Source organism: Lynx canadensis, chromosome A3, assembly GCF_007474595.2.
Source record: "Lynx canadensis isolate LIC74 chromosome A3, mLynCan4.pri.v2, whole genome shotgun sequence".
Lineage (NCBI taxonomy): Eukaryota > Metazoa > Chordata > Mammalia > Carnivora > Felidae > Lynx > Lynx canadensis.
This window is the reverse complement of record NC_044305.1, coordinates 61,086,156-61,111,167: the sequence shown is the minus strand read 5'-3', so window position 1 is coordinate 61,111,167 and position 25,012 is coordinate 61,086,156. Positions and strand designations below refer to the sequence as shown.

At 41.8% G+C, this 25,012-nt stretch overlaps 1 protein-coding gene across 3 annotated transcripts in view; it reads left to right on the top strand.

The window, feature by feature from the left end:
- Positions 1-25,012, top strand: part of VWA3B (von Willebrand factor A domain containing 3B) — a 209,618-nt gene that overhangs the window by 182,192 nt on the left and 2,414 nt on the right. For all 3 annotated transcript variants that reach the window (XR_004343390.1, XM_032592628.1, XM_032592627.1), the window contains 4 exons: positions 6,819-6,930; positions 11,613-11,737; positions 13,190-13,327; positions 15,667-15,767. Coding sequence is in view for 2 of the 3 variants with exons in the window: in XM_032592628.1 (XP_032448519.1) it covers positions 6,819-6,930; positions 11,613-11,737; positions 13,190-13,327; positions 15,667-15,767 (476 nt within the window). In the remaining variant the exon portion in view is untranslated. The remainder of the gene's footprint in view (positions 1-6,818; positions 6,931-11,612; positions 11,738-13,189; positions 13,328-15,666; positions 15,768-25,012) is intronic.

Genomic DNA, 25,012 nt, shown 5'->3' with positions numbered 1-25,012 from the left:
TTGAGAGAATCGATATTTGGAATCTAGAGATGAAGGGGGCTAGTTAAATAAATGCGATTATACTCATTTAGAATTTTTTAAAGGAACTTTAAATGTATCTAGGCATAGATTCTAGTAAGTGGCTTATCTGTTATATTGTTGAAATCTGAAGGGGGGAATTGCCTTTCTGGGATCAATGTGGACATCTTTTTGGAAATCAAGGTAATATCCATCTGGAGGTGAAAAGGCTATCTGGTGACCTCCATAGTTGCCTGGTCTGTGATGTGGACACTGGCAGCATGAAGGAAGGTGGCTTTGGAAGTTAAACTTTATATAGAGGTGAGGTTTTTAAGCAACAGGTGATTTTACTTGGTATGTTCAAGATTCCCGAGATTCTAAATTCTATTCAGGGTGAGAATACTTTACATGGAGTCTTCCGTCGAGGAACTGATTGTAGGAAACTGTGGTGTTTGTGTCTCTTTGGAGTGTTATGATGGAACACTGAGTTACTCATGTTCACGGCTCTGGTTGTTGCGTTTCCCTTATATTGTGAAAACTGCAAACAAAGATATCATGCTAGTATCCTGTCTTTGTATACACACAGCCCGACAGTTTCTCTAGTAGTATAGAAAAAGTAATACCTAGGTTCTTCTGGGAAGAAATATGGAATTAGAAGATGTTAGAGATCATTTAGTTTGTACCATCTCTTTGCTTATGCAGAAATTGAAGCCCAGAAAGGTTAAAAGATTGCCCAAAGTCACACAGCCAGCTGGGCAGCAATTGGTTGTATTTCTCCTGTCTCCTGGTCCAGTCTCCGCCCTTTGAGGCCATTTCAGATTGTAGTAGGTCATTCTGAAGGACAGCTTAGGTTTCTCCTCTGGGTGAAAGCCCAGGAACAAACAGGTAACATTCACCTCTTTGACATAATAACTGCATCTGTAAGAATAGAAATTCCATGAGAATGAAGGGACTCCAGCAAAATCTGGTGAAAATGGAGCATCATAAACAGAAGGGTAGTATTCAGCTTATATTTCTGTCCATGGCTGCATAGGCCACAAGCAACACAGGTGTGAAGGCTTGTTACGTATCCCACAATTCTGGGGCACCTGGGTGGCTCAGTCAGTTAAGTGTCCTTCTTTGGCTCAGGTCAGGATCTTATGTTTGTGGGTTTGAGCCCTGCATCAGGCTCTGTACTGATAGCTCAGAGCCTGGAGCCTGCTTCAGATTCTGTCTCCCTCTCTCTCTCTGCCCCATCCCCGCTTGTGCTCTCTCTCTCTCTCTTTCTCAAAAATAAATAAATATTTAAATTAAATAAACATTAATTAGTTAATTAATTTAATAAACATTTAAATTAATAAACATTTAAAAATTACATATACATATATTTATATTTATATATCCATCCCACAGTTCTTTCAAGAGACCTTAAGCCTTTATTTAGTTCATTATTTCTTCTCTTCTGAGGCCCCTGCCCTACATTTTCATCTCCCCAGAAATAAACCATACTCCCACTTCTTTTGATGAACCCGAAAAGCATCTCCAAACAGATCCAAATGATAGATGGCTGCAACAGAACCCAGTTACATAGGGCACCAGGGAAATGAGCCCAAATTATACTGAATATGAATTGCAACCCAAGACAAATTATGTTCACTAGGTGTATTTCAATTGTTACAGTCAATGTTTCATAAATTAGAGTCTTTCTTAACAGAAGACCTGTATATGAATGTTGAATACTTTATTTATAATATAGCTATAGCATTGTAAAAAAGTGACATCAAAAAGCATGTGGAAGCACCTTATATTGGCTTTGTATCATGAAGGAAAGGGGCATTTTGATGGCCTGCAAAGAGAAGCTGGAGAGTGATGTCATGGGCACTCTGATTAGGATGGAGGACCCAAGAATTAATAAGTTAATGGTCAGGAAATTTAAAAATGAAAAAAAATCTAAGGAAAAAAGTCCCCAGTTTCCACAATGTGGTGATTTGAAGAAAAAGACCTATTTGGTCTATGTTTTGATTTAAGAGTAGATTCAGAAGGTTCTGTGCTCATTCACTCATTCACCCCCACTGCATGCAAAATACCGTGAATAGTTACATAGAGCAAACCAAAAGTAAACAGCTATCTATTTTTACCTTAAAAAAAAAACCCACAGGTTTATGGAAATATGATTTTCACACTGTAAAGTTTACCTATTTCAATTAAGTGATTTTTAGTAAAACTGACAGCTGTCAACTACCACCACCAAAATCCAGTTTCAGAACACATCCATCACCCCAGAAAGATACCTCATGCCCATTTGCACTCAATCTCTGTTTGCACCCCCAGCCCCAGGTAACCACACATCAATTTCTGTCTCTATATATTTGCCTTTTCTGTACGTTTTATATATAAGTGGTTCAATAATATTTCATTGTATGGATATGTGACATTTTGTTTATCCATTTCCCCTGTTAATCAACATTTGCATTATTTACACTTTTTCATTATTGTGCATAATGCTGATACAAATACATAAAAGTCTTTGTGTGATAAAAGTTTCCATTTCTCTCGGCTAGATATCTAATAGTGGTATATCTGGGGCATATAGTAAATTTATGTTTAATTTTTAAAGAAGTTGCAAAAATTTTCCCCAAAGTGTTAAAAATCAATTGACCACGAATGTAATGATTTGTTTCTGGACTCTCAATACTGTTCCCTTGGCCATAGGACTATCTTCATGTCAGTACTGCACTTTCTTGATTACGCTTTCTGATAATAAGTTTGGAAATCAAGAAGTGTACGTCCTACAGGTTTGTTCTTTTTTCCAAATCATTTTGGCACTTTTAGTTTCAGTATTTCAATTTCTGCAAGAAAACCCAGAAAACAAAAAACTTACTGAGATTTTGATGTGAGTTATATTGGATCTAGAGATCAGTTTGGGAAAAATAGCTGTCTTAACTATATCAAATTTTCCAATCCATAAACGTGATATGTCACTCCAATTGTTAGATCTTTCATTTCTCTCAGCAATCTTTTCTAGTTTTCATTGTATAGTTCTTTCACTTATTTTGATGTTTATTCCTAAATATCTGTTCTTTTTGATACTGTTATAAATGAAACTCTTTTTTTTTAATTTTTTTAATGTTTATTTATTTTTGGAGAGAGACAGTGTGAGCAGGGGAGGGGCAGAGAGAGAGGGAGACACAGAATCTAAAGCAGACTCTAGGCTCTGAGCTGGCAGCACAAGAGCCTGTCACAAGGGCTCAAATTCATGAACTGCAAGATCATGACCTGAGCTGAATTTGGACCTTTGACCAACTGAGGCACTCAGGTGCCCCTTGGCTTTCTTTTCTTTTCTCTTCTTTTCTTTTCTTCTCTTTTCTTCTCTTTTCTTTTCTTTTCTTTTCTTTTCTTTTCTTTTCTTTTCTTTTCTTTTCTTTTCTTTTCTTGAGAGAGACAGGGCACAAGTGGGGGAGGGACAGAGAGAGAGGGAGACACAGAATCAGAAGCAGGCTCCGGGCTCTGAGCTGTCAGCATAACAGCGCAATGCAGGGCTCCAACTCACAGATCACATGATCATGACCTGCGCAGAAGTCACACACTTAGCCAACTGAGCCACCCAAGGGCCCCTTGGAATTCTTTTCTTAGCTTTATTTTAAGATATTCAGAGCTGGTACATGGAAATACAGTTGGTTTGTTTTTGTAGATCTATCTTGTATCATGACATCCTGCTGAGCTTGTTAATTAATTCTGGTAGTAGCTGGGTGAATTCCTTAGAGTTTGCCATGTAGAAGATCATAGCATTCATGAATAAAGACAGTTTTGTTTATTCCTTTCCAACCTGGATGCCTTTATTCTTTCCTTGCCCTGATTGTACTCACCAGAAGCTCAAGTACAATGTGTAGGAGGGGCAGAGTGCCTTGCCTTGTTTCTGATCTTAAGGGTTTTCATCATTAAGGATAATGTTTGCTGTAGGCTTTTCATAGATGATTTTCACTGAGTTGAGAAAGTTCCCTTCTGTTCCTAGTTTGTTGGGAGTCTTCATCATGAAAGGTGTTGGGTTTTGTCAACTACTCTTTCTCCATACATTTAACAATATGGCTTTATCCTTTATTCTATTAATATGGTGTATCACATTAATTGATTTGTGGATGTTAAAACAGATTTACATTCCTAGGATGCTTGGTAATCATGTACAGTCCTTTTTGTATGTTGCTGGATTTATTTGCGAATAGTTTCTTACAGATTTTTTACATCTATATTCAAGAGGAGTATGTAGGTTCATAGTTTCCTTTTCTATGGTAGCTTTGGTTTGGGATTGGGGTAATACTTGGCCTTCCCTCTTGTAATATAAATGCTCTTCCCGGTAATTTCTGATTTCCTGGGGTTCCTCTTTCCAGTCCTCCAGCCAGAACCTAGGGTTTTATGTTCTCAGTTCAGCTGCATGCCTCCACTTACTTGCATCTGGAGCTAAACAGGGGCCAGGGAAAGAGAAAGAGAGAGAGAACACTGGGGGTTCACTCACCCTCTTGGAACCTAGCACCACTAACCAGACAAGAAGATTCCCCTTCTTCAGAGATTTAGCTCCTTTGGACTCACACTGCCAACACTGATGCCCCTACCACAGGACTGCTTGTGGACTGGGGTCTGAGAAGAAGAGAAGGGGATTTCTATAATTTTTGTGAGTGTTAGGAGTTCCTTTTCCCATTAAGCCAGAACTACAGGGCTTCTCCTAAAGCCCTCTGTCTGCACCCTGGTGCCACTGTTGTGTTTTGGGCGGCCTTGTGATCAGACCATGAAATACCAGAGGAAGAAAATGGTAAACTTCTCACCAGTCTGTTAGTACTTTGAATTTAAGTCTTCTTTCCCAAGCCATTTGTTATTTGCCTTCCAGAATGATAAAATAGATCTTACCTAGAAACTCAAATGCTGCATGTCTGTTTTTTAAATCTTGTTTTCTAATAATTCATTTTAAATTTATTTTACAGGAGCACTGGTTCTAAAATTTATTGGAAGTAAAGCATAATGACTGTTCTGGTTGATGTAATGAGGGCTTTGGGGTTTGGGGGAGTGGAAGATACAGTGGGGACTGGGTCTTTCTACTAGTGATCAGTCAACAAGCATATAGAAAACAGGATTTTAAAGTTAGACTCTACAAATCAAAATGATGCTACCAGTTTCTTCGTGTAGTGGACACAGCATGACATTCACTTCAAGTTTTGAGTCATACGGTACCATTTGAACATTACAAAGCGGTCATTTCCTTTACTTTTTCTGAAATTGCCTGTGGTAAAATTTTCCCAGAGAGATTATAATTGAGCTGGGCTTTGAATGAGTCATCTGAACAGGAAGGATATTGCTCATTTTTTAAAAATATTTTTTCTCGAAAAACTAATAAATAAAAAATAAAAGTCTTTTTCTTCTGTATTCTTCAGATTAGATCATTTCTGTTGATTCATCTTCAAGTTTCTTTTTTCTGTCATATCAATTCTGCTATTGAGCCCTTCCAAATATTGTGGTTTTTTACTCCTAAAATTTTTAATTTTTTAAAAATAGTTTCTATTTCTCTGCTGAAAACAACTACCTTCCCATTCATTTCAAGAATTCAACCTCATGGACCATGGTTATAACTGCAGATTTAAAGTCTTTATCTGATTACTCTAACACCTGGGTCATCTCAGGATTGTGATCTATTGATCACCTTTTAACTTGAAAATCAGTCATATTTGCTTTTTAAAACCTTTTTTTATGCTTTTATCTTAGTTTTGAGAGGGAGAGAGAAAGAAAGCGAGCGAGCAAGTGGGGGAGGGGCAGGAAGAGAGGGAGACACAGAATCTGAAGCAGGCTCCAAGCTCTGAGCTGTCGGCACAGAGCCTGACGTGGGCTCAAACTCACAGACCATGAGATCATGACCTGAGCCGAAGTCGGCTTCTTAACCGACTAAGACACCCAGGTGCCCCTGCTTGCTTTTTAAAAGTATGTTGCAGAGGCGCCTGGGTCTTTTAGTCAGTTGAGCATCCAGCTTCAGCTCAGATCACGATCTCATGGTTTGTGGGTTTTAGCCCCACATCAGGCTCTGTGCCAACAGCTCAGAGCCTGGAGCCTGCTTCAGATTCTGTCTCTCTGTCTCTGTCTCTCTGTCTGTCTCTCTCTCTGACCCTTCCCCACTTGTGCTCTGTCTCTGTCTCTCAAAAATGAATAAATGTTAAAATAAGTATAAATAAATAAATAAATAAATAAATAAATAAATAAATAAATAAATAAATGTTGTATTCTGGATTGTATCTGTATATACTGAATATTATGTTTTAAGACCGTGGATCCTGTTTAAATTGTCTGGAAAAGGTTGACTTTTTTTATGTGTTAACATTTTGATTAGTCTTAGGCTGCAAATTCTGTGTCACTTCTTATAGACATTGGTTCCCATATATCAGTTCAATTTTATTTTATTATTTAAAAAAATTTTTAATGTTTATTTTTGAGAGAGAGAGAGACAGAGTGTGAGCAAGGGAGGTGCAGAGAGAGGGAGACACAGAATCCTAAGCAGGCTCCAGGCTCCCAGCTGTCAGCACAGAGCCCAACATGGGGCTCAAACTCACAAGCCATGAGATCATAACCTGAGCTGAAGTCAGACACTTAACTAAGCCACCCAGGCACCCCATCATTTCAAATTTAAAAGCTTATTCCCAATAACATAGAACAGGAAGTACTCCAGAATGATTATACAAAGTATATGTATATTCTCTAATTTTTGATAGTGCAATTCTCAGTAGAGAATCCCAGACTACCCTGTATCTGTGATTTTCACTGTCTGTGTTGACTTTTTAAATCAATTATTAATGTTTTATATTTTTTAGCAACAGAAATCTCCAGGAAATCCAACAAATAAAATCAAATCAAAAAAATTGGATCCTCTCAAAGGCCAGAAAGTTATTGCAAGATGTGATGAAAATGGCTTTTATTTTCCAGGTAGATAATCTATTTTGTAAGATTTTTTTGTTAACTAATATGATATCAGGGACCTGAGGTTCTTAAACTGTGCTTTCCCTAGAATACTACATTTCATAAGCTGTACTAAGATATTCTATTTCTAAAATGAAATGATGATGGGTTTCTACTTATATTTGTAGGGGGGGAAATAGCCAGAAAATATATTTCATCTTTCATTTGTTTAGTAAAAAATTTTACTATACATCTTTATGTTCTATGTATGTAATATTCCTAAAGTGTTGGTCTCGCATAGTGAGCAAGCAGACGAAAATTCTTGTCTTCATGGAGTTTACATTCTACTGAGAGACACAGACAAGCAAGCAAATAAATGCAATGTGTAGTGTGTCAGATATAGTGCTGTAGAGAAAAATCAAGCTACAAAGGGAATTGAGAGTTTCAAGGTAAATGCTGTAATTTCAAATATGGTGGTCAATGAAGAGCTTCTGGGGAAAGTGATGTATGAGTAACACTTAAAGAAGGAGAGGCAAGTCATTAAATTATCTTGGGGGAGGGAGTTCTGAGCAGAAGGAATAGCACTGCAAAGTCCTGAGGCTAGAGTGCATATTGGTGGAAGAGGCCAGTGTGGCTGAACCTGAGAGCTTTTCCCAAGAATTTCCTGGGACATGTGATCCTGAAGGAATCAGCCAGGTGACGTTCAAGTGAGAGCTTTGTAGACAGTGAAAATAATATGTATCTAGAGGTGGAGAAAAACATTTTATATCTGGTGAAATAAAGCAGAGTATGGCTGGAACCTAGAATGCAAAGAAAGATAGGAAATAATACAGGTCTTCAGAGAGGTAAGTATGAGGCCATTCATAAAAGGTTATGTTAAAAAGTTTGGACTTTACTGGAGAGCCACATTTAAAGCAAGGAAAAACATAGTCACGCTTGAAGTTCACAAAAGCTCTCTCCCATTGTTGTGTAAAGAGTGGATATGGAGTGGGTTGGTTTGGGCCATGTGGTAGATAGTGGTACCTACATGAGATGTTGGTAAGGACTGGAAGACAATGATGTGCCTGGAACATGATGAATTGTAGGTACACTACTTATGTGTTAATGTCTCAAAAATATCTGTCTCCAGACAGATTTCCTTCTTGAGACTCTAGGCCCCTATCTCCAAATGCTTCCAATGCTGAAGTTGTCAGAAAAGCAATTAGAGATAAGGGCCTAGAGTCTCAAGAGGAAATCTGTCTGGAGATAGAGATTTTTGAGACATCAACACATAAGTGTCATTGATATCATGTAAGGGCCTATAAGGGAAAAGAGAGCTTAGGGAAAGAGCCCTAGGAAGATCCATGGGGCAAGAAGATGATACCACAGAAACATAGCCAGTCTTGCATAGGCATTATCTGTCAATCACCAGTGAAAAGAATCATCCTTTATTAGTGAAATTTAATTAAATCTTTTTAATGGGAAGAATACTTTAGCAGAAGTTTTAGTTTTTGGTAGGCATGTGTGGAGAACTGACAGCTAGGATATTTTATTTGAAATTTGCTGAATGTGCTTTGGAGTTGACTGGATGAGAGTAATTAAATACAGATCTGAGCATTTGAGATGAGCATATAAGCCAAGGCGTGAAACTCTTGTTTGCAAGAGCAGGGTCTGAAAACCTTCTGTTTCCTTGGGACCCAGATTTGCGAGGTGAGGATTACGCAGAGCTACCCTTACTTGGTTTTCTGAATTGGAGCCCTAGAGAGGGGTCAGAGACTAATTTGGCAGTTGAATGGAAATGCAGGAAAGGACTAAATTCCAAATGGCTGCATTAGGGCTTGGTATCAATTTGCTGGCCAGGGTTCTGGAGAAAAGTAGAATGGCTCAAACTTTCACTTGGCACCATCCCTGTGTGACAAGAAATGCCAGAGACCTACTGCTGCCAAGGTGGGGAAGTAGAGGAAACAGGTATAACCAGGGCCACATGCAATACCTGAGATCATGTCAGCAATGATTATTGCCCTGTTTTGTTTTGTTTTATTTTGTTTTGTTTTGTTTTGTTTTAAATGTGCAATTAGAGGCAGAGAGCACAGACCCCCTAACAGTTGCATGGGATCTGGCTATTCCAGAATTTTTCATTTGCAGCTGTGTTTAAACTCAAGTAAGACAGTTTGGAGGAAATACATTACTCATATAATCAGTCATTTCTATTAGTGGCTTGTTAGTAAACACTGACTCAGACAATTAAATGCTAATGCATGTGTTACTGGATGTACTTAGCTTTTGTTCCCTCTCCCCTCAATGAATCTTTAATCAGGAATTTCAACCCTACCATCATAGACTTAATCCCTACCATCATAGACTTAAAAAAATAATTTCAGACTTAAAGTTGCAAGAATAGAGAACTTTTGTATACTCTTTACCCAGATTTGCCAATTTTTAATTTTGTCATGTTTATTTTACCACATTTATTATTTTATTTTATTCCCTTTCTTTCTCTCTACTTATCTCAACACATACACATTATTTTTCTGAACTATTTGAGATTAGGCAACATCGTTGTGCCCCATTACCCCTTAATGCATCAGTCTGTATTTCTCAAGAACAAGGGTACTCTCTTAACATAATCATAATAAAGTTACAAGATTCAGGAAATTTAACATTATTATAGTACTTTTTATCTGTATATTTCAATTTTGTTAACTGTCCCAATTCTGGCTTTATATTTTTTGTCTCTAGAATAGGCCCAGTACAGAATCATGTATTCCATTTAATTAACATGTCTCCTTAGTCTTCTTTAATCTGGAATTATTTTCCAGCCTTTCCTATCATTTTTCATGATACTGATGTTGAGTAAGGTCAATTACTTTATAGAATGTTCTGCAGATAGCTTAGACTCAGAGTGTGTATTTCTGGACAGATTGCTAGGGCATCCCATCCAGAGGCACGTGATGTCCGTCTGCCCTCATTAATGACACTAATTGAGATCACCTGGTCACCGTGCATTACTATTTCTCCCTTGGAAAAAAGGCCAAATAGAGGTTTGTGGAGCACAAGCATGATGTCCATCGGTGACTCCTTTTCTGAGAACTTCTATTCAAAGCCTGCTAAACATTTCTAATGGAAAATATCTGGCTTTAAAATGTACCTCAGTAGTAGGTGGCTTTGGAGTGACTGGATCAGAATATCTGTTGCTTCAGACCAGGAGCTGGAGCAGAGCTGGCCTGGAGGAGAGCTGGCCTGGTTGTGGCTGTCGCCCTTGGCAATCAGGGCAGGGATTTCTGTGTGGCTGACTCTCTCCCAGGGTCAGCGTGGATTATCTAGTTAAGGAATGACTGCATTGTTCAGAATGGAAGTGACAAGCTGATAGCCTGGCTCATCAGCATGATGAAAGGCAAGGAGGAAGACACATTTCAATACCTTATTTTAAGTCCCTATTTGCAGGAACTGGGTCATCCTTCCTGTCCTTCAAGAAGCATTTACTTCAGGAAATTCACGATGATGAAAAGTCTTGAATTGCAAAAATTTTCTGCACTGTGCCAGAGAAACAAGTTATAATGGAAGAAAAAAGCAGGTGGCAGAGGTGGGAGGGGGGACCTGAATACCTTCTCGGGTATAATGATTTAGGGTCAGAAAATTCCAAGTTTTTATTTATTTGAAGTCTGCCTTTCTCCTCTAGTAGCCATGTGACTGGAATCGCTGAAGTTCTCTGAGCCTCAGTTTATCTTTATCTTTCTGAATGAGATTTAAAACAATTAGAATCCCTATAAGGTTGTTATGTAGATTAAATATGGTCATGTACAGGGGTTCCTGGGTGGCTCAGTTGATTAAGCGTCTGACTTCAGCTCATGATCTCATGGTTCATGAGTTTGAGCCCCACATCGGGCTCTGTGCTGACGGCTCAGAGCCTGGAGCCTACTTCGGATTCTGTGTCTCCCTCTCTCTCTGCTCCTCCCCCATTCTCTCTCTCCCTCCCCCTCTCAAAAATAAATAAACATTTAAAAATTTTTTTTACATATGGTAATGTACAGTATTTTCTGAATTGGGAAGTGTCAAGTGTGTGTAAGGAGTTTTTGTGTCATCCCAATTGAAAGCTTCTCTTAGGAGATAGAAACAACTCCTGTCTTCTCCTGGGCATCAAGGGAGCTGCTTGCAATTTTAAAACTTTAACAGCCATTTAGAAACCTTAGCAGAAATTCATAAGGGCAAGAATTAGCACAGGGGACAAGAAAGAAACCTGAGGCTGAAGGAAGGAGAGAATATGATGAATAGGTGTGCAAGATGACTTTCGGGGGAGTGGGGCACGTAGAGGGGCTGCTTTTGGTGAAGCAAAGCTAAAGCCTTTTTTCAGGAGATGGAATTTAAGCTGGGCTGTGAATATGAGAAAGTTCTTACAGCCAAAGGTAAAAAGATCCAGTCTCCAGCCAGAGCAATTCCTGTTTGGAGTAAAGATTGAGAACTACTCCTGTGTCTTTCACCCCATGAACTGACCTACCTACTTGGAGTATTTCTGCAGTCTCCTGACCACTGAGAATGGGCCACATTTTTGCTGAGGGCCTCAACAGGGCACGTTCCCTTTTCTCCAGCCTAAGTACAGGAGAGCCCTCTGGCTGAGGTGGGGGTGCGGGTGCGGCTTGTATCCAAGGAAGATGACTGGGATTGCCCAAGATGGGGTGAGCCTGAGGAAATAGGCATGATTTGTCTTTATATTTTAATCTGATTCCTTTCAGGGGTTGTGAAGAAGTGTGTGAGCCCCACCCATGCACTGGTGGGCTTCAGGTATGGAGACACCAAGGTTGTGCCCACCTCATTCATCACGCCTGTCGGGGGTGCCATGCCCTGCCCGCTGCTCCAGGTACCTGCTACAGCGATCTTCTCCAGGGGCACTTTCCACCATCCCCACAGTTGTGGATAATGGGATGGTGAGGCCACTGCTGGGCCTTTGCTAAACATCTGGTTGGGCTCCTCTTGGGAGCTTGTGTTTGAGCAGGAAAAGCAGTGGCCCCTGTTCCTCTGGCTTCTTGCCTGGTGACTTTCTTGCTCCACTTTCATCTGCTAACCCTCTATTGGGTAGTTTCATGACTGCACAGACTGGCTTGCATTAGCACCTGTGGCCCTTGTCACTTTACAGAAGATGGTTGTGGAAGGGAGTTGCTATAACTGCTAACTCCCTTAAAACTTTATTTTATTATTTTTTTAGTTTATTTATTTTGAGAGAGAAAGTGCACGTGCAAGTGGTGAAGGGGCAGAGAGAAGATGGAGAGAATCCCAAGCAGGCTCTGCCTCAGTGCAGAGCCCGATGCGGGGCTCGAACTCATGAACTGCAAGATCACAACATGAGCCGAAATCAAGAGTCAGACGCTTAACTGACTGAGCCACCCAGGTGCCCCAACAACTGCCCTTGAAACTTTTAACTGCAAAAGATTATATTAAAACAGATTTAATAACAAGGGCAGAAGTAGCACTTTCCTTGACATTGTAGTCAGTTAATGCCAGACCTTGATACCATAATGCAGTTACACCTGAACATGCATTCCACAGGTGAGCTGGGCTGATGTGCTCTCCTCTACATATGAATTCATAAAAGCTGTGCAGCCTCTGTCCCATCCTCCTGCCACTACCTGCACCTCAGTGCCCAGGCCAGAGAGTAGACCGACAGCCTCCCAGACTTCCACCACTGCCATTCCTTGGACGGGGAGCTGGGAGGAAAAGCGCCGTGAGCACTCCCAGGATTCCATGTTGGTTGTCTGCTGCCACCTCCCTGAGCTGACCCAGAGCGCCTGTCGGTGCACTCTGTCCCTGACAGATGGTCCTGTCCATCTGACAAGTGCCCAGCAGCCTCTGCATGCCCCTTCACAAGATTTCCCTTCTTCCAGAAGCTGTCTCTTTGTAACTTTTGTCCATGGATTCCAGGCGTGTGCTTGGGGGCAACATTAAACAAACCTCCTTTCCTTTTGGTGACGGCCCTTTAGTCAATGAGGACACTGTTTGTATCCCTCCTTGTCTTTATGTGAAATAGGTTACTTTAACCAGTCTTTGTAGGATATGGTTTCCAGACCTCTGGCCATCTTGCATCTTGCTGGCCATCCCCAGGATCCTTGTCAGGTGAAGAAGTCCTGCTAAAATGGGGCTCCCCCAAACTGATCACAGAATTCTGGGTGTGGCCCAGTGAGCCTGGAGAAGTTTGAAACCATTGATTCTTTCTTAGTAGAGAAAAAAATATGTGTTTGAATTGTAGCATCAGTACTTGCTCACCATCTTGGGGTATTTTAAAATATTTGCTATGGCATAATGTTCTCATCTACAGGTTGGAGATTATGTCTTTGCCAAAATTGTGATACCCAACGGATTTGACTTCTATGTCCCTGCCATTGTCATAGCACTTCCGAATCAGGATATGGGTGAAGATAAATTCTACACAGTTTTGAAGTGTAACAACCGGAGAGTAAGTAGGCTTTCAGGGAGGAAAGGGCTTTCTCACTAGGCAGAAGGTAGCTTCTTTTACCCCTACTCTCCTGGGCAATGCCTCTCTTTCCTGGCTCTGCCAGATGTACTGAAGGAATGATTTCCTTGGCTGTACATGTTCCCTTTGCACATCCAGTCTTCAACACAAAATCTACCCTTAGTAAGGTCACCATGGCTCCTATCTCCTTCATCAAATGGCCTTTTTGGCTGTCATTCCGCATTTGACAGCTGGGGAGGCTCATGCCGGTTCTTTATTGTCCTCCCCGGGTTCCTACAGCACCTTTCTCTCTCTCTTCCTTGCCTGCTGCTACTAGCCTGTTCTGGCCTTACATTCCCCTCCCTGTCCTCCTTATGAATTTCCCTAAATGCTTTAGAAAGCCCTTCATTAGTTTACAGATCTGATGATGTCACTTGTCTGCCTGATGTCCGCCCCCCCGCTTCCTGCAACGCACACATGCTTCTCATCAACCTCAAGAAAAAGCCCAGCCTGAACCCATCATGGCCCCAGCCCCGTGGAAGACTCACTGCTTCCTGAACACTGTTGGCTTCTCTAAGCCCCTAGTCTTTCCCTCTTCCTGGACCACCCTCCCTGTCTTCTTTCCACAGAAACTCCTGTCACCAGAAAGACTCTGCCTAACTTCCTGCTGAGGCCCTCAGGGGTCCCTCTTCCCACACTGGCTTCCTCACCAACCTCCCAGTTCCTTAAAGGCAGGAAGGCAGGGACTGTGACCTATTCATCTTTGTAGCCCCAGCACAGCACCTGATGAAGGTTCTCAAAATTGCTTTTTTAAATTCTTAAATGAATAACGTTGCTAATGGAAATAACATTGTCTTGATGGACCATTTAATATGCCTGGAAATTAGACCAGCAAGCAAAAAGGAAGAAGCAAAATACTAGTGGCTAACTTTATTAAGCACCTACTATGTGCCGCAGATACTAATCCAGGTACTTTATACGTAATGAACAATTGAATGCTCAAAACACTGTGAGCAGGTACATTTACTATCCCCGTTTTGAGATAAAGAAACTGAAGCAGAGAGATTAAGTCACATACAGGGTAAGTAGGACAATGGGCATTTGAACCCAGGCAGTCTGGCTCCACAGCCTACATTCTGAATAAATCTCTGCCCAACTGTCTAGTATACAGAATACAAATAACCAGTCAATTCTTGACTATAATATGAGGTATATTCATCAGAGGAGGAGTCATGGTAAATAAATTTTAAAATTAAGGGCAAGAAGTGAAGACCAGGAGAGCCAGAGGCCCTAGAAGCACTATATCCAATCTGACAGAACAAGAAAGAGAAAGGGGCACCTTCTCATCAACCCAGGAGAAGAAAAAAAAAAAAAAAACTTTGAGAAAATAGACTTTCCGAGATCTATTTAGATGACAATAAACAGACAATTGGCAGGGCAGCAGGCTGGAAGCTTTTTTCTTTTTAATGTTTAATATTTATTTTTTGAGAGAAAGAGCAACAGAGAGACAGAACATGAGCAGGGGAGGGGCAGAGAGAGAGGGAGACAGAATACGAAGCAGGCTCCAGGCTCCGAGCTGTCAGCACAGAACCCGATGTGGGGCTCGAACTCACAGACCGTGAGATCATGACCTTAGCCAAAGTTGGACACTTAGCCAATTGAGCCACCCAGGCACCCTATCGCAGGAAGCTTTTCTGATATGCAGCACCAGCTCTGGGGATGTCTCCTAGGCAAGAGAGGGGAAAGCAAATCAAGGGACATTTGAAGAGATGTCCCTGAGCATGCCCTAGGGTGTGGGGAGAGTTGATCTCTGAGAAAGAGCTTCAAAGTCCAGGAGGGACCTTGGAATTTACCCACAGGACAGCAAGGCCCTAGAGACTAAAGCAGCATGGTCAGGGGGATAGACATTGAAGACCATTCTGATAGAGATCCATGGGGCTGATGGCGGCACATTAAGCCCGGGGTGGTGGTTATAGTTTCTGAGTCCAGGAAAGAGGTGGCCAAGGCTGAAGTAAAGGTAGAAAGGAAGGTGGTTCTGTTGAGGGATGTGTGGGCATGCATGGGCATGTGCGTGGGCAGTCATGTGCATCTTGTGTGGATGACCTTGGCATGTGATCCAGGATATGGAGACACGAGAAACGAGAAATGAGAGGACTCAGCGATGACTTTCATTCAGCATGTGATTATCAAGCTAGGTTTTGCAATTTGACTGCCCTCTTAAATGTCACTCTGAATAGGAAAGTGGCTAGCAGCTCTTATAATGGGTTGAGCTAAACAAAATTACATCTAAATTGTGAACATTTCTGACTTAATTTGTGTGAACCCTTTTGGTATTATTACAGGAATTTTGCCCTCGGAGTGCACTTATTAAGATCAGCCAGAACAAGTATGCTCTCTCTTGCTCTCATATAAAATCACCCCCAATTCAGGAGGATCCAAAAGTGTAAGTAGACCCAACTTTTTATACTCCCTGAATTTTATTTATATCTTTGCACCTTTGATCTGTTTCTGGGTTGGGATTCATGATCTCTATAAATACTTGGGGAGAAAAGCAGAAGTGGAGGACCTCCTGCTTAAAATGTGGTTATTTTGTTTTTGTTTTAATGTTTGTTTACTTTTGAGAGAGAGAAACAGAGCGCGAGCAGGGGAGGGGCAGAGAGAGGGAGACACAGAATCCAAAACAGGCTTCAGGCTCCGAGCTGCCAGCGTAGAGCCCACACAGGGCTCGAACTCACAGACCGCATGATCATGACCTGAGCCAAAGTCAGACACTTAACCAACTGAGGCACCTAGGTGCCCCTAAAATGTGGTTTTATGATTATTATTCCTTCAACATCACACCTCTTACTTATTATTTGTCTGTCTGCTTCTAATCTCAAATGCAACATTATTTTACTGACTCCTCAGAAAAGTATTCAATCCTGTCATGGGCATGAAGAAATTATTCCCCTTTTATTTGTAAGGGTTCAAAGCCTTCTAACGAAGTCTCACTCTAAAGCAAAGGTTAGATTAAGTTTCAGTTAGGACCATCTGCCTCTCCCCTTGCTGGAGAGTGAGAGTAAGGTGTTGGCCCTGGTGCCCTGTGCCCAGGTGAGCATGGGTGAGTGGGTAAGTGGCAGTTTCCAGGGGCTACAGTGGGGTGAATCCATTTTTGTCTGAGGAAATAGTATTGTTAAAAGCTGGAAAGATAGGTTAAGGTCAGTAAGAAGAAATGCAAGCCTAGAAAGCAGGCAAAAACCCAAGTCCTTGGGGCCGATGAGGGGCATCACAGTTGGAGTCAGAGCCATGACTTTGGAGATGAAGGGTGAGGGAAGGAGCAAGGGTTAGGGAAAGGGATCATGAAAACACCCTCCAACTTCACTTGGAGTTTGTGGGTTGTCATAGGTGTCAACCTTCATTCTCCTGATGGCATCACCTTGTACTTCTTAAGCAGAAACCATCAGGTGTCTCTCCTCCACTCCTTTTCCTCCACCTCTCGACTTGTGGAAACTTCTTTCTCCCTGATGTCAAAATCCCTTCTCTTGTCCAAGGCTGACCTGCCCACCAGACTCCAGAGGCCTTCCCCACTACCCAGTCCTTGCTCCATCAGTTATCCTGGATTCTCTCCTATCTCCCTAGCTCCTCTCCTGATTCCTTCACCTCAGCAAAAACCCAACTTTGCCTCCCCTAACATGCATGCATGCACACACCCGGTCCTAAATCCATAGAGCTCCCTTAGTTCTGCCATGTGACCTGGCATGCTCCCTCCCTTCACAGCTGCTCTCTATGTGGCAGTCTCATGGGCTGTTGTCTCCTGTCTCTTGCCTCCTCTTCCCCCTCCTTAGCCTTGGGTATTGGCTTCCTCCCTTACCCCTGTGTGAAGCTATTCCCACAGCGGCCACTCAAGACCTCTCACATGCTCACACTGAGTGTGTGGGCTGTTTCAGTCTATTTACCACTGTCAACCACCCCTCCATCTCTTGAGGCCTGTCATGGCTCCTCCCTCTGGATTTCTTCCCTGCCTCATTTCACCCACATCCCTCGCTTTCACGACTCCATTTACACTAAGGACCTCATATCTCCCTCTCCACCCCCACAACATTCCTATCCTCTGACATCAGGATGGTAGTGTCTGACAGTGGGACCCGGGATGGGCTTTTCTAAAAGCTCCCCTGCTGGTTGTAATGTGCAGACATGGCTGATAACTATAGTGGGAAGGGCCTTGGAAACTAAAACCTGAGTGCCTGTCCCAGCCCCATCCTCACTTATTTTGTGTCCTTGGGCAGGTTGCTTATCATCTAGGAACTTGTTTGCTCACTGAGGATTGGAGATGGTCTGTTGCATGCTTGGGGTAAAGCAGGTGGTCAGGCCCTGGCGGGAATCCTGTTACTTCCAGCCATTCACCTGAGGGTACAGAATCTCAAATTCAGCACATCTAAAACACTCCACAGACCCACTCTCATCTCTGCCTTCCCTGACTTAGTTCTCTCTTCCACCCACCAGTTCATGGAGTTGTCCAAGCAGCATCTGGTAGTCATCCTTGGCTTCTTCTTGCCCTTCACCCACTACTCCCCATTGGTCTCCAAGTTGTATTGATCTAACTTGCAAATACTGCTCAGCTCTACTGGATCTGGACTGCCTTAGGTCAGGTGTCTCATTTCCTGAGGCCCCTGCCTTTGGCCTCCTCCTGCTACAGTCCCAGCCCACTTCTAGAAAGGCTGAGCAGAGGAATCTTCCTTGTGTGGAAATCTGCTCCTGCCCCTCCCCTACTTAAAAAACCCTTCAGAGTCCCCCTCCTAGGCCCCTTCTGCTTTTTGTTTTCTTTTGTTTTAATTTTAGTTAACTTACAGTGCAATATTGGTTTCAGGAGTAGAATTCAGTGATTTATCGCTTACATACAACAGCCAGTGCTCATCACAAGTGCCCTCCTTACTACCCATCACCCATCTAGCCCATCTTATTATTGTAGCTTAGCCTCTTGTGGATCTGATTCAGGCCTGCCTCCCTAGCCTCACTTCTCCCTAGCCACCCCACAACCAACTTCTCACAAGCCCCCTGCACACTAACCATGCGAAATTACTTGTAGCTTTCCCCCCACACCATGCTTTTTCAGGGATCTGTGCTTTGCATAAGCTAAGCATTCCCTCCCCCTGGAATGTTATTCTTTGTCCTTGGCCACTAGGGCACTCTAACACTGAACTCAAGCATCACCATCACTATGTCATGATCCAAGACTCTAGCCCTTCTATGCAGTGAGGTGATCTCACTGCATCATGTAGCGGTTTCATTACAGAAATTTTCCCTTGTGTTGGCCATGTACTTTCTTAATTTCTCACTCCCATTATGCATGAGTCCTTGAAAGCAGATGTCAGGTTCTATCCACTTCTAGATCATAGTTGCCAAGGTCCAGCTCATAGGATATGCCCAATGAAGAATGACCCAGTGAACAAATATTAGTGGATGCCCAGCATTGTTCCTTGAGAGGTGCATGGTTTCATAGAGCATCTTTCCCTAGGTATTATTATTGAAAATATACACTACAATCTTTCATTCTCCTCCAGGTGAGTATAATGTTTCATTTATAATTATAACACATGTTTTATTAATCTCAAAATCATATCCAAATTACAGTACATTTTAAAGGAATATGAAAAGATATGTCTAGGTATTGACCATTTTCACTAAATTCAACATTATCAATCCTATTTTAGAATTAAAATTCAATTCTTTCTATGTTGAGAAAAGCCTTTAATTGTTCTCTATCTTAGTCCTGCTCCAGGCCTTATTTAAAGCTCTTAGCTGCTAATTACCTACCCAGATTTCTAGGGCTTTCTTTACACAGCAGAAGCATTCATTGACTCTCTAGTCTCCCCATGGTAACTTCCACTGTTTTTTTTTTTTCTCTGCCTCCCCACTAGCAAGAGACTACATTTAACTTTCTTAAGCAGAGGTCATGTCCAACACACTAGGTTCAGAGTTTAATCTCTCTCTGTTTGTACAATCAGGGCCAGCAGGTGTGAGCACACAGACTGAAGGTGCAGGTCTTATTTTGTCTCGTCTGGGATTTCCTTCTGGCAGGTCCTTTCTCATCAGGAGCACATCCTCACTTACTCTATAGCGTACTGCCTCCCTTCAATTTATCTTTAGTAAGCCTTCACATCATTATACGAAATGAGACCATTAAAAAAAAAATCCCAGTGCTTTCTTCATGGGCTGATTAAAGAAATGTGCTATAGCTTGCAACTCCAACAGAACAGCACTTGACTAAATTTAACTTTAAAATATTGAATCCACCCTAACCGTCCATTTGGGGTTGGTCAGACAAGGGGTACATGGCCCCAGGATGCCAGACATTCAGCTCTCCATCTTCTGTGCCTCCTCTTTTTCTTCTTTTTTGAGACCTCCAGTTGTGGGTGACAGAGTATTTCCCCCAGGCCCCTCTTCTGGTTCCTAACTGAGGGTGACAGACAGTGAAAGAGGGAAGTATTTGGAGGGTGAAGGGTTCAAAACTGATTGAATATGGCCAAAACTGATGCAGAGTTTAAGTTTCAGCTCAAAATTTGACACCAAAATGACTCTTGAGGACTTTTGTCCTCCTTCATCCAATATGTTCCCCATATTGCTAAATTCCAAACAACTAGTTCTTAAAGAAGAGAGTGTTTAGTATCTCCATATTTGCAATGTGAAATCACGGGTGGCTCGCACTGGTTTGGTTTTTCTCTTTTCTTTGCTATATGGTTGAATGCATTTTCTGACAGCACAGCTGAGAGAGAGCTGTGCCTTCTGAGAGTGTGTCTGTTGGAGGGAAATGATTGCTCTTGCTTTACCCACCTTCAGTAATATCCCTGAGGTTTTTTCCACATTTCATGGCATAGAGATGTCTGTTCTGGGTTAAAATCGTCCGTAACCTGGCTATAACTTTCGCCATTTAGAGAATACACATGTAATTTCTCCTAATTCCAAGATGCAAGCAGACCAGGAGGAATTTCCCCTTTCTTGGTGTCCTCCCTCCTTGTCAGGCAGGACTTCTTTCCCAGGATCCTGTTCCTGTCAGAAGGCCGCAGCCTCGGGTGCTACAGGGGAAGCATGCCTGGTGGGTTTGGTGCTCTGGCTTCTGGTTTTCTCCAGTGAAAGGAAGTGACTCTACCAAGCCTTATTCAACTTCCCGCTGTGAGGTGGTTGAGTACAGGCTGGGGACTGTGTGTTCCTCCAGGCAAGGTGCCCCAGCAGGCTTGAGCTGGATCGCATACCTGGTGTCATGTAACTGGCTGAATATGCCTCCCAGGCATAGCTGGGATCCACTCTCCATTCTCGACAGAGCAGAGTTTGGGCACATTACCTCTGAGGTTCCTCCTTAAGGAGATTCACTTTGAGGGAATTGGATTTCTTGAAAAAATTAGCAACATTCTAAATGTGAACAGGAAAGGGCACCTGGGTGGCTCAGTTGGTTAAGTGTCTGACTTCAGCTTGGGTCATGATCTCATGGTTTGTGAGTTCGAGCCCCGGCCTGGACCCTGCTTAGGCTTCTGTATCCCTCTCTCTCTCCCCTCCCCTGCTCACACTCTGTCTTTCTGTCTCTCTCTCTCTCTCAAAAATAAACAAAAAAAATTTTAATGTGATCAGGAAAACCAGAGAGAACTAATCATTTTCTCTATTTCGAAAAAATCACTGGACATCCGAAGGAAATTGCTGGGCAGCGAGATCCTGAAGACAAGGACTGTTCTTTTCTTGATGTGTGATTGTAGTTGTGTGGTCTTGGGTACATGGCTGTGTACAAGTCTATGGGAGGGGAGACCACTCTCCTAGAGTTCAGATGTGTGCTGTCCAGGTCTGTGGTCAGCTCCTGATTCCTGAGTATTAGTGCTCATTGTCTTTCTTTGAACAGTTTAATCATTTTCCATCAAACCATTTAAGAATGTGTCCCAAAGGAAATAATAATTCTGTGCTGGTTAACATTCCTCCCTTTCCTCTATGTAGTGTGGCCTCACATTGTCTTCCTGACAGCAGTGATACTAAGTCTTCAATTGAAGCCTCAAGATTCAGTGCTGGCTCTGACATTACATGAGATGAATCACTTCCTATAATCTTGCCTCATCACTGCTGACTATTTTTCCCTTAGAAGGAGCTGTGCATCTAAAATCATTAAGCCTCAGTATGTCATTAGCTCCCTTGTCTCTTCTGGTCAGATTAGGACCCCCATTTCCTAGGCTGGAGCAAAGCCCTTAATAAAAAAGCAGTTCAAGAACAAACCCTGCCTGTGAGTGTCCCATATTATCTGGAGGGACAAATGCCATTGCCTATTTTCAGAAAGCATTCTGCGGTGCCCTAATATAAGAGAGCATAGAGAATCATAGCGATTTCTAACCCTGAGGGCCAGTGGTAACAATTGGGATGGCAGCAGCCTTATCAGTCTCTCCATTTTCTGCTCCTTCCATTGTTAAAATTCAGGGGTTTCATGGTCCTCACCAGACATCTATTCGGTGCCTACCCCATAGGTCCTCCCATTCTAAGATTGGCTTTGTGACAGACACTTAGAGCAGAATAGAAACGAGGCCTCAGGAAACCAGTGAGATAGGGCAAACTGGCAAGCTGGCATTAGGCGAATGAGGTGGGTTTTGACCCAAAGAGGGTGTGGAGTGGGTGCTCAGCACTTTCCTCCCCAAAGTGGAACCACTGCTTCTGAAGAGCCAGTGGAAGTCACCATGCCTGGCTTCCCTCACCTTACCCCCACCCCCTGACACACACATACGTAATTTTTACCTGTTTGTCACATTATTTAATCAAACCTAGAGCCTAAAGTAATTAATAGGACACTGAATTTTTCTTGGTTTTGGTAGGAGATGAGGCAAAAGAAAGCCATTTAGCAGCGCCTTTCCAGGCATGCTGATGCATAATGTCCACTGGCTAGCAGTCTGGAGCATGGCCACCTTCCCCCTTCCTCAGAGTGGGTTTGAGCCAATCAGAGTGGAGGGCATGGGAGGGTTGGGGAGGGGGGGGCAGATAAGAACTCTCATATCAGATTCACACCTACCCTGCCCCCCCTCCTGCAAAGGGACATTTCCTGTGGAATATTTTGAACTTAGTTGACATCAGTAAAATGGGTAGCTGCTTACATGACATGAAGGCTTTCCTTGATCAAAATTCTGGTCTGCTTTTATTCTGATCATGACAGCTTGCATATTTTTATCTTATTCCAAGTATGCATTGTTAATATAATTTTAATTAGAAATTAAAAGCAAAAAGAATATGAAAAAAAGCAAAAAGAATATAAAAATAGTTCCACATTTCAAAAGTAATCACCATTTGTATTTTGGCACGTATCCTTCTAGAGTATTCTCTCTGCTGTGTTGATTATTTTTCCTTAAAATAAAAATTTGTGTTTCCCCTTTACCATTTATGACAGTTATAAAAATTTTTTAATGTGGAAGAAGTGACAATCTTACTGGAATTCTTTCCCTGAGGCAACAGTTACCATTGATGGAAAGGTTTCTAGTCACATACGTTGTTTGTGACTTTTTCCCCACTTAACAATATATTACTGCTTTTGGCATGATGGGGACATGTTTGTTTTGTTACTGCCTCCCTGGAATTTAACTTATCTAGGTGTGTGGTGTGACTATATGACCAGTCTCCCACTGAAGACTAGGACATGTGTTGCTTGTCGTGCTTTCCTGCCCTTCTTACATGGTTCTTTGCATGATCATCGTCCTGGTATCCTTCCGGAGGTAGGGTCAGCCTCTCTTCCATCCACCTTTCTCTGGGGTGCCTCTATTCTCTACTTTCTCTCTCTCCTTCCTTGTTGCTCTTCTTTCTGAGAGGTTTTAGGAGGTGGACTGGACTGCAACCGATCCTGATACTTGGGAGATGTACATGGGAAAATTTTAGAGACCATTTCAAAAGAGTAAATAGAACGTATCAATTTTGTCCATTCGAGAGGGAAGCAGCAATGTGAGGAATAGTTGATGGTAATGTAGGTAAGATTTTAAATTTCACAGAGGAGGGGTGGTGTCGCAGCCTTGTCATGTGATTTCAAGATGAGTCTGAGAACCCAGCTCACAGAACTTACACATCTACATAGGTGCTGGCCTCATATTTCAAGATAATTTTGTTTGTGGCCTCCTGAGAAGGCTTTCTCCCATTTTACTGCTGTTGCTTGGGCCATTTTTTTTTTATTGTGGTAAACACACATATCATAAAATGTATCATTTTAACCATTTTTAAGCATACAGTTCAGTGACATTAAGTACATTCCCATTGCTGTGCAGCCATCATGGTCAGCCAGTCCCCAAATTTTTCCATCATCCCAAACCGCAACTCTGTACCCATTGACCACTAATTCCCCATTCCTTTGTGACTGACATTTCATTTAGCATAATGTATTCAAGGTTCATCCATGTTATAGTCTGTGTCAGAATCTCCTCCCTTTTTAAGACTAAATAAGATTTTATTGTATTATATACCACAGTTTGTTTATCCATTCATCTGTTGGTGGACACTTGGGTTGTCTCCACCTTTTGGCTATTGTGAGTAATGCTGCAGTGAACATGGGTGTTTGAGTCCCTGCTTTCCTTCTTGTCCATACATACACAGAAGTGGAGTTGCTGGATCATATGGTAATTCTATTTTTAATATTTTGAGAAATTGACATACAATTTATATGGCAGCTTTACCATTTTTATATTCCCACCAACAGTGTACAAGGTTCTAGGTTCTCCATATCCTTGCCAACATCTGTTATTTTTGGCTTTGTTTTTCTTTTCTTGGCAACAGCTATCCTAATAGGTATAAAGGCCATTTTTAAATCTCTCTTGGGAATTACCTCCTGAGTCTTTGAGCCAATCCTTGAAAAGTATCACATGTAGTGAATCTTGATGTTTTGAAGAGGGACTTGATTGACGTAATTTTCTTTTTAGAAATAAATAAAAATATTTTCCCACTCTAATTTTTCCTTGGTAATTTCCAAGAGGATCTGAAGTAGCAGTGATCAAAAGTTATTCAGAGTGAAAGCTGGGTGATCAAGGTGGTAGATACTGCTTATGGGAACAAAATAAGGTTTAACACCAGGGAACTGGTGTTTTTAACTTACCCTGAAGGCCCTGAAAAAGGCAAGTTCCCCAGATGGTGTGCCATGAGGGCATGGCTGGAATGAAGTCATGATGTTCCCAAGATACCTTCTTTGAAATACAACATTGCTGGATAAATAAACTGACCAATATATTTTCTTTTATTTTTTTATAAGATAAAAAAATATTTTTCATGTTCTTCCCATTTCTTCTACCCTCACCCCCCCCAGTCCCTGGCAGCCAGCCACCATTTTACTCTGTTTCTATGTCACGTATAAGTGAGATCACACAGTATTTGTCTTTCTCTGACTTATTTCACTTAATATAACACCCTCAAAGTCTATCCTTGTCACAAATGGCAGCGTTTCCTTCTTTTTTTAATAGCTAAATGATATTCCATTGTATATGAAATATATATATATAATACATATAACATTTTCTTGATCCATTCATCCACCAATGGACACTTATGTTATTTCCATATTTTGGCTATTGTATATAATGCTGCAGTGGAACATGGGACTACAGATATTTCTTTGAGGCAGTGATTTAGTTGCCTTTGGATATATACCCAGAAGTGGGATTGATAGATCATATTGTAGTTCCATTTTTAATTTTTTGAGGAGCTTCCATACTGTTTTCCATA